Here is a 10,477-nt window from a genome sequence, read left to right as displayed (position 1 = left end):
GAGTAATTTATTTCCAGAAACAAACTCTCCCTTTTTCCCTGAGAGAGATTTGGTTTTCTCTAATGACTGGGTCTTCAAACACTAACATACTGGTTTGTGTCCAGTTCCTCTGTCAGAAAACCTAAGCCATGAATATGGCTTGGTGCCATCAAATAGTGTGAGACTTATGGTATTTGGGTCCCCCCACAACAGCACTAGACTTTACAGCCTCCACCAGGATCCTCTTTGGAATACCTCCCTATAGACATGAGGAGCAATGGAGGACAGAGATATGCTATCCCAGGTCATCGTGCCAACATTCAGCCCTTGCACTGAACTGCCACTAGCTGGTGCTCTCTGTGCATAGACAACACAGTTTGACTTGTTCTGCCTGAATATATCCTGCTTAATTTCATGCTTTAGGATTACCCTGTCTCACAGATATCCAGAAATGGGCCATTTAAATTTTCTGTTTGCACAGTCAGATGATACTGCAGAAAGAAGGGGATAAAAACCAGTCCCAAAACAGATTTAAAAGTGCAGTGCTTCTCAGTAGAGAAGAGCACTGTGAAGTTCCACATCTGCTGTCTCTTAGGTAATGTTTGTATTAAAACAGTTTTCTCTGGGGGGAGGCCTAATGTACCTGATCAGGCAGGAGAATGTGCAGCTCCAGAGGTACATTAGGCCTTCCCTTGGTGCTAAGGCTTAATGCAAACATATGGCACCAATGTAAAGCAGGGTTGATGCAGGGTGACTTAATTTTGTAAGTAACCAGTGTTGTGCTGCCTGGGTGTAAGCTTCACTGGCCATCACTGCAGCCCATCTGCATTAGGGCTTTGAACTGTTGTAACTACGTTGGTGTGGTTAAACCAATGCTAATTTCCCTAATGGAGACAAGGCTGAAAGGGCTTGCAGATCAGTTTACAAGTAATAAGATGTTATTTCTAAGTAACAACCCTCCAAGCTCAGTCTGGGATGGAAATGCCAAACTGGCTTTTCACTGACTTACAAAACATCACAAGCAATAGAAGGTTCCCCAGGCTGATGGTTACCTTTGAAGCCCGGTTGTGATTCAATCCTGCCTCGAGACACACCCATCTGACCTGCTCTCCTCAGAAGTTTGCCCTGCAGTTCCAACTTAATTAGCAATTCCATTGATGCATGACCCAGAGCAAAACCCAGCTCACTCTAAGCTTAGCTGTGCTGGCTCTGCAGTGCAAACAAGCAGAAAAATCTTATTTGCTGAGTTTTGTGGCTAAAATAGAAGAGGCAGATCCTATTCCACCTGGTAGGCAAAGTGGATTTAGGTGGTGTCACGTGCCCCTATTTGACCCTGCTCAGGGCCCTGAAAAACAGTGAAGGTGGATGGGTTTCTCTGCTGCTCTTTGATTCTTGGTGACTCAGGGCCTTGTTACACGGTAATTTTGGGTGACTTCTGGAATTCTTAACCCCTGGACTGCCCGCACATTAACACCTGAAACTGGTTTTAAGCACTCCTTTGGTGGCTCAAAGATCTGCCACTCCAGGGCTGGATCATCTCTGATCCCTGTACTCAGCTTGTATTACAGTAAGATGTAGCCACTGTAGGCCAGAGGTTCCCAACCCCAGTGGTACCAGGCTGCAAAGGGTTGGCTGCCGGTCCACAGGAGGGTTGGCTGCCAGACTGGACGTCTGGAAGTGACTGGCATACTGCGGACCGGCAACCAACCCTTTTTTATACTCAGTATATGTGGTGGAAGTTTTTTATACTCATATATGTTACGTGCTGGAAGTGACCGGCATACTGTGGACCGACAGCCAACCCTTTTTTATACTGAGTATGAAAAAAAAAAAGGGCTGCCAGCGGTCACTTCCAGTCTGCAGTATGCTGGTCTACAGTTTGCCGGTCCACAATCTAAAAAGGTTGGGAACCAATGCTCCAGTCTACACCTTAATGTAAACACTCTGCCTGCTCCCCCTTTCTCCTACCCGATGAGACCCACTGCCCCCCATCCACCCCTCCCCAGCACCCTAGATCCCCACTCACTGCTCCCAGCACTCCTTGGTTACTTGTATGCTTATGGCTGCCCATGCTGGCTGTCCCAGGGTAGCAGGCAGGGCTCAGCCAGGGGAAGAGCAGCCACAGCAGCCGGGTAATGGTGGTGATGGCCTGGCAGGCAGATTAACCGTTCCCTGCCTGCTCACCTGGGACAGACAGTGAGGGCAGCCACAAGTTGGGTGGGGTGGGGTAGGAGGGGATGGGGGAGGGAAGCCTGGCATGGGAGGAAGGGATGATTCTTACCTCCAGACCCCTGCTGGCCTGAACATGTGACTGCTCCAGACTCAAGCTAGCACTGACACTGATCAACATTTGTGCGGCTCACACTGTAAGGTGTAACAGGGCCCTCAGTCTTAGGACAGAAATAATTGTGTATTATAAAAGCAGGCATGTTAGTGTTTTTCAGGGTGGAATAGGATCTTACTTAGATGCCTAAATTCAGCTAGGTGCCTAACAGAGTCTGGCCCTAATTCTGCAAATGCAAAAGGACCACACAGAAGACACATATCCCAGTCATTTTGCCATAAGGATTATAGAAATCATAGAGAAGTTGGGCTGAAAGGTACTGCAAGAGGTCATCTAGTCCAGCGCCCTGCCTGAGGCAGGATTGGTCTTTCAGATACTTTGTATTTTACCCCTTCAAAAACAAAGGAAGGGACCATGCACACTAGAATCAGAGCAGTGCCAGGACACTCCATTGCATTTCAAAGGTGGCTCTTGCCAGAAAGGTGCTAGCACCATTTCCTAGACCACAGCAGATTGGGATTTTTGGTCAGAGAACAGTTGCAAATCTGCTACAGATTTGGTGTGCTGGAAGTAGCTTAACAGCACTGTTCTCCAGTAAAAACAAAACAAAACAACCACCTCTTCAGTGAACTTTTACAGTAAACATATTTAAAATGCATCATGCATAAGGTTTTTTAATCAAGGCTGAGCATGGACAGAGGTTTACCTGTGCCCATGGGCAGCCGAGTGGCTAAAGCAGTTCATGTCTTCATGTAGTGATGAGGACATCCCGTTGACTTCCAGCATACTCAAGAGGGGATCTGCACCCCTGCTCAGTAACAAACTGACCAGTTCATAGTTCCCTAGAGAAGGAATCAAGAAAAAAGGTGATGGTAATTCCATTTGAGGGGAATTCTTTAAAAGGCCTAATATACAAATGCTGTCGCCCTGTTCATGTTGGATACTCCTGTAGCAAACTCCTGCTGAGGATCTTAAAGCATTCCATAAACATTCATTAGACTTCACAACACCCCCCAAGAGATAAGTAAAAGATCCCCACTTGCACATGGTAGAAACTAATACAGAAAGAAGCTGTTCAGTGCCACACAGCTAGGCAGACATAGATTTGAGAAGAGAACCCAGGAGTTGAGGAGGCATGTCTCCTCTCCCATTTTGTATATATAAACAACTGGTACATATTGAAACTTTAAAAACCATCAAACTTCTCTAAGGTACTATATATATCACCTTGAAACCAGACTAGTTACTGGCAGATGTACATGCATCTGGTTTCAGTAGGGCCAGATTCTCAGCTGAGTTTATCTCCTGCTGAGTACAGCTAAAGGGAGTGGCCAAAAGGCAGCCTTGCCGCTGCCCTCAACCCAGGAATCATCTTGTAGCCAAATACAGCTGGAGCAATATGCACTGATGGGCCATGTCCTTTGTCTGCCCCATTCAGCAGAGATTGGAGAGAATGGTGGTGGGGAGCCAGCTACAATGTATTGCATGGAGACTACATGTTTATACCCCTGGGGTGGCACAAAAGAAGTGGAGCAGGCCAGAGAATCCACACCATGGTAGTTAGGCTCTACCATATACCAATTATGACACAAAAGAGAGAAAGAAAACTCAAATGTTAGAATATATGTGGTGGAAAGTGATGACGATGATATTGAAACTAATATAAGCTTGCTTGTATTTGATGAAAAGCTGTGGCATGGCACCTGGATGGCTAATACCTTCAGAATTCTAGTCTTTTGACAGCAAATAAGATAATAGAAATTTCTTTATATAACTGAGGGAAAAACTGCTTTGAAAGAGAAAGAGAGGACTTGGACATCAACTGTTTTAGTTCCTCTATTATGACTGGATGCTTCTGAATGAAACAGCTGTAAACAGTTTTGCTGGGATATTTTATTCGGGCATAACTTAATACCAATATAAATTTTTAATATAAAATGTAAATATATTAATACCAATATAACTGCTAGGTCTATCCTTATTTTTTTTTTTATCAGTGGGAATCTACAGTCAGTGAAACATACCCAAGATAAATGGCTGTGCTAAGTTTCATGACAATACTATGTGAATCCTTTAAAACATTAGAGGGTATCTCAGTCCTTTTCCTCGGCTTCCCTGTTGAAGCCAATGCCAGGAGGTGATAATTGATGCCAGCTCCATATGTGGTCATTTGTCCAGTGGCCAAAAACTCATCAGCTCCTTCCATATGGTAACAGCTCGTGGTCCCTGCTAACCTGGGCTGAATGCCCACATGTTATTTAGGCATGAAAATATGCTGTCCTTTATTATGCCACCCCATGAGCTACTGAGTCCCACACCCACCCAAAATCTCCACTTGCCCTTTTTTTTGTGTTGAAGACCAGTGCACAGTTTAGATCCTGACATGGCCTATATCCAAGCTTATGCCACGCTTTTTCTGTGGGGTCAGGAGACAGACAGAGGAGGGGGCAAGAAGAGAGAGAGTGTAAGCATTGTATATGACTCACCTGCAGCTGAAGCTAGTTGAAGTGGGGTCTCGGCATAGTTGTCCTCTCCACTATTAACAGCAGAACCCTCAACATGAGCACCAGCATCCAACAGCAGCTGCAAAAGGCACAGCAGAGACCAGTAGCTCAGAACAAAGCAATTCACAAAGTCACAACAGAAAAGCCTCTGTACTGGAAAGAAAACCCATTAGGTCCATAGCACAGGAGGAAAGGACACAAAGAGAGCTTAGCAATGGTTAAGTAGCTATCATAAGGCAAGCCCATTTCTCATATTCATCCCTTTGTCATTTAAGTCTGTGACTAAAACCTAGAGACTTATAGCTAACATCTCTTTAGGGATTTATTTCTTCCTATTGCTTAACTGTACTTTACTGATAGTGAATTAAGTTGTGTTGACAAGTGCCAGACTGACAGGCCAGAGACCAAAGTCTATTTATTTTATAACTGGGATGATCACATTCTCACTAATCTGATTTCCAGACTCCAAAGACTTCTGTCATCAGAACTGCCCCACAGTCCCTGAGAAAAGTGAAAGTCCATCTCATTTCGTCCATGCTGGAGAAGGTTGCCTAAGGGAATTAGCTCCAGAGTCCCGAGACGGGTACCTCCCAACACTTCAGACCCCATGGATTCTGGATAAGGGGCCTTTCTGGCTGTCAGAGCATGCACAACTGCATCCTTCCTTTTCCTAGGGAGTTCACTCCTATCCACCCCAAAGAAAGCACTTAGCAGATTTTCTGGCAGTAAGCCAGTGCTAACGGCCCATGCTAAAGAGGGGACTATATCCTTTTGAATACCTTCGGTACCAAAATATATTAATGAAGTGTAAACAGACAATTAAATGGAGTGAGGTCAGACGGGCAGGAATCCTTCTTTTATAAATGCTTCAAAACAGGCTCCATCAGGTGTCTTTCCAGCCAAGGAGAGGTACCCAATTGACTGCTTACATGCAACAACTTCTGAGACAAGCTCTGCTCCTCTACAGGTTAGAATAAGAACCATCCAGCTATGTGTCCTAGCATCTATATTGCTGGCAGCCGACGGAGCTCTGCCCACTGAGCAGAAGGATCTGGGTTCTATTCTGCTTGATACTATGCACTTTGGAGCATCCACGTTATGCTAGAGTAACAGTGCTCAGTATTGGCACAGATAGGACGCACAATGACTGGGCCCAGTAAGTCACATTTAACTTTTCATCTTAAATACTGGTGGTGACTTTTTCCATGTATTAGTCTATTTCTCTCTCAAGTTGTGAGATAAACCTGGTAAATGCCTAGCTATGGATTTTAGTGGGCGAGGTAATTCCATTGGGTTCACCAAGTTTAGAGAGAGTGGAACTATGACCCTTTTAATAGTAACCATTAAAGAGAAGGTTTTGACTTCAGTATGAAAAGTTTAAACACTAAAACCAAAACACTGAAGTGAATAAGCTCTTCTTGTGGGGAACATAATACAACCCAAGGGAAAAGAGAAGGAGATTCAGTCCAAGGGGCCCTGTTGATGTAATTCTCAGCAGCGTCTCCTGAGAGAATCACATTTATTATCTCATGTGTAAATTAAGGTTGCCCAACCTTTGCAATACCAAAGTGTGAGCTGGCAACTTGCCAGAACATGAGCAGGATCTAATTTGCATAAGTATTTGCATGCATTTGTAAATCAAAAATGAATGCACGCAACCCACATTTGCTTGCAGTTGTATCTTCGTTCAGAGCTGAATAGAAATTACTGCTTCACTAGCAACTGAAAAGCTGTTGTTATCAGCTTTGAACTTATTCTGAATTACAGAGAAAGTAGCTACATTTCAGGACTTCATTCAGCAACCCTAAACCTCAATTCTGCATGCCTCTTTAAACACATCAGCTAGAAGGGAGTGTGTGAGGGGCTTTGCCAGAAGCTCCTGATAGACCAGTGAGCACAGGAGTGACTGAAAGTTACTCTCATTGGTCATTTTGGGTCTGACCATGCAACTTGAAGGGACTGTATAGGGACTGAGGGACCTCTGCCTCTCCCAGGAGCAGGTTCCCTAGGAGGAGTGGACAGGGGCTCAAATCTAATGTGTTCAAGAATCATCCTGACTAAGTGATATGTATACACTTGCAAATGCTTCTCTGGTAAGGCTGTTCACCAGCCCCACGCTTAGAGGCCAGTTCATAAAGTTTTGAGACAAAAAAACTGGCTTAAGAAATTCATATTAAAGTGAAAAAAATAAGAATTTGTAACATGTTTAATTATCAAAGCCCTTCCAGAGATCCTCAAATCCACACAGCCCCCTGTGAGGAAGGTAATTTGCATTCTCAGTTTACAGCTATTTACTGGTTTTAGAAGTCTTGTCCAAATCCACAGTCAGTGTCCAAACCAAATTTTATAAGCCACAAGAGTGCGGGTGTGTCCCATGCTCAGAGTATTATGCCACATCCCAGTCTTTCACTGTCTATGTTTGGAGATTCCTGACAACCATGAATCTCCTCTGCTTACCTGAACTACAGAGATGTGTCCATGTAGTACAGCAAAGGTAAGCGCAGTCCAGTGCCGGCTGTCAGGATGGACTGAAGGATATCTGGGAGAGCTACTGGGGACCTGGGAAAAAGAAAAGGGCAGTTATGAACAGTTGCAATCTCTATCCCTGTCCCATAATTATTAGATTCTCCTGTAACTTTCCCTGGTAAATGACAGCCCCTGGGAGTGATCGGCTGACACCATTCACAGAGCACTGCCGGTACTAATCGTTGGGTTCCATCCCCTGGGCTTGTCTAATGGGCAGACTGGTTTCCTTTACTGGCAGCTCTTTCAGAAGGGAGGCCCTTTTACTCCCTCTGCCCCCATTACCTTTGCCAATGTCAATCAATATTTAAGGCCTTGAGTGCTCAAAGAGGCTTTAAGCTTTATTTTTCCCAAGTCCTTGAAACAATGGCTTCTGAAAAGAAAGCCTTACTTGGAATCTGTTGCACAAGCTCCAGAAGCAGAAGTCTTCAGTTGCTAGGAGAGATTTCATAACCACTCTCGCAGAGCCTTGTGCATTTTTCTTGGGTTTGGCTTTTACTTACTGGTATGTCCAAATTTGCTCCAGCATCTATCAGCATCTGGACCATGGCTTCATCTCCAGCAGCACAGGCATACATTAGTGGGGTCATTCCCTTCAGGAAGGAGACAAAGAGTTAGGTTTTATCTCTACATCTAACAGAACAAACTCCATTTGCTATTGATGCTTTGAGTTTGGATCTTATTTGAATGAATCTGTCCCTGCAATATGTGTGCATGCATGCAGTATACCTGTACACACAATTTGTGTGATTTCTGTGTCATGAAGGAAAATCCAGTCACTGAAATGAGAAAGTGATATGCCCTAAGACAGTGGTTCTCAATCTTTTTGCAGTCAAGGCATCCTTCACTGGACTCAATGGACACCTCCATCACTTTGGTGAATAGAGTGGTACCCAATTTCAAAAACTAATATATAGATTAAAGTGCTTACTTCCTTGCAGAGGAGCCTGGCAGTGGGGATAGGGGATCATTCAGGCGGGGAAAAATCTAAGCCTGCATTTATCTGCTTGACTTATCTGCAAATTGCCAAACACTTCCTTTATCCCCTCATACCTCAGGGCACCCTTCAAAAGATCTGGACACATCCCAGGGTGCCCCAGGACCCTGGTTGAGAATCACTGCCCTAAGATGTGGCGTTAAAGTGTTTTACTTGCTGGTTAGAGTATAAAACCAAATAAACATGAGAAGAGCTTGCAATAGTTTTCAAAGAATCATTTAAAAATCTTAATCTTTGTAATGTCCACAAGCCTTGAGCCTTGCTTTAGAGAGAGGCCCATTCCTGAGGTACAGAAAAGACTCATACTGGTACGAGTCTTTCACTGTCTGATAGTTTGTGGATACTTGATGGCCAGATGGTCAAAAAGCAGAAATTAATACAAATAAACAAGATGAGTTTACTTGGCAAATGCTGAGTACACTGCTATAGTGCTGTTTGTTAATGCAAACAGTGACAGGATAGTCCTACTCCATAAATCTGTCTCCCACATTTTCTCTCTGTTTAAACAGTAAGCCATGAATAGTCAGAGATTAATTATGAGAGAGATGGGCTCTGTTTACTGGTATAAAAAGATCACTCCAGGAATAGCCAAGCCCAGGAGTGAAATAGTCAAAATGTTTCCATGATGAATTGCCTTGTGCTCACATCTCAGACTTGCTCCCTTTTTTTATACTGTTTTTCTAAAGATTTCAGTTCTTTGAATTTTTCATGGGTAGGACTTCTGCCACTAAATGTAGATACTCTAGGCTCATCATTAGAAAGAGACCTAATTCATATCTCGAACTGGTACCCCAGATAAGGATTTTAGATCTGCCTGAGCTTTGTTCTGAGTATGTCAGGCTGCCTACACACGTGCTCGCTCACGTTCTAATCCGAATGCGACAGAGCAGACTCAATGAAGTGTTCCAATTAGAGTGCTCCAGCATCGCTGGGGCTTAGATAAAGCATCCTGTGGCCATTTTTAAATGTGCAGAGGCTTAACACACATGACGGCGAAACATTTTAATTAGAGTGGATGTCCAGAAACCGCGCTAATTAAAATGCACCCCTCCCTTCCCCACCCTTGAGCACATGTATAGACAGCCTTAAGGGTCTAAGTGCTCTCTGATCTGGGTCTGAGTCTTCTGTGTTTCACAGGGAATGTTTGCAGCTGGGATTTGTTTTTGGCTTAGGCCCCCTGCAGAGCTGTTGAACTCACTTGCGGATTTAGAGTGTAAAAGTGCAGAGTAGGTTTAGGCTTCTCCGTGCTTCTAAGACACTGCCAAATGCAAGGCTGTAATACTGGACAATTCATACAAACCAATCTTTCTATTTATGTTTGCTATCCTGCAAGTTTTACTCTGTATCTAAAGTCTAGAAATCACCAAAGCCCCAAACAAAACTCAGATGAAACCACTGAGTTCTGTCTGTTTTTTCACAAAACCACTTGAAACCACTGAGTGATGCATAATGATACCAGAAATCAGCTCAAGGCTGTGCCCTGACCTAGAAGACTTGTTATGAGCACTGGTTCTCCAACTAGAAATGGCTCTGAGAAAACAGCTCAGATCCCAAACAGCTTTAAACTCTGGGGTTGATCAAAATATGAACCTGGATCTGGAGCTGGGCCTTAACTTAGTCTTAAGGGCTCCATCTCTTTGGCGGGATTTACCATAACATTTTGCCCAGCTTGTGTGCGCCCAGGTGTGTCTTATCACACCTGCCTGTCACGGCTCAGAACCCTGCTTGATGTGCAGCATTTTAAGACAGATCAATCTTGGCTATAGGAAATTAAATGAAACAGATCAACTGGCTCCTACCCTGGGGGTCTTTAAGAGAAGGCTAGATGAACACCTTGCTGGGGTCATTTGACCCAGTACTCTTTCCTGCCATGGCAGGGGGTCGGACTTGATGATCTGCTCAGGTCTCTTCCGACCTCAGGTTGGGGAGGACCGGGTTAGAGAGCTTCTGGAGGGGCTGGACGCGTTCAAGTCAGCGGGTCCGGATGATCTCCACCCCAGGGTGTTGAGGGAGCTAGCTGGGGTTATTGCGGGGCCCCTGGCACGGCTCTATGAGCGATCGTGGTGCTTGGGCCAGGTGCCAGATGATTGGAAGGTAGCAAATGTGGTCCCCATCTTCAAGAAGGGGAAGAGGGAGGACCCGGGTAACTATAGGCCCGTCAGTCTTACCTCAATCCTGGGGAAACTCTTT

General features: G+C 44.6%; 1 protein-coding gene across 1 annotated transcript in view; it reads right to left on the bottom strand.

Moving 5' to 3' along the window:
- The window catches only part of ABTB2 (ankyrin repeat and BTB domain containing 2), a 205,336-nt gene that overhangs the window by 11,634 nt on the left and 183,225 nt on the right, over positions 1-10,477 (bottom strand). Inside the window, exons 6-9 of the mRNA XM_019519408.1 lie at positions 7,794-7,883; positions 7,225-7,326; positions 4,750-4,846; positions 2,970-3,105 (exon numbers count right to left, since the gene is read on the bottom strand). Of these exons, the coding sequence (XP_019374953.1) occupies positions 2,970-3,105; positions 4,750-4,846; positions 7,225-7,326; positions 7,794-7,883 (425 nt within the window). The remainder of the gene's footprint in view (positions 1-2,969; positions 3,106-4,749; positions 4,847-7,224; positions 7,327-7,793; positions 7,884-10,477) is intronic.

This window comes from Gavialis gangeticus, unplaced genomic scaffold, assembly GCF_001723915.1.
Source record: "Gavialis gangeticus isolate Ggan-Ray unplaced genomic scaffold, GavGan_comp1, whole genome shotgun sequence".
Lineage (NCBI taxonomy): Eukaryota > Metazoa > Chordata > Crocodylia > Gavialidae > Gavialis > Gavialis gangeticus.
Note: the sequence above shows the minus strand (reverse complement) of the source record. Positions and strands in the feature narration are given on the sequence as shown.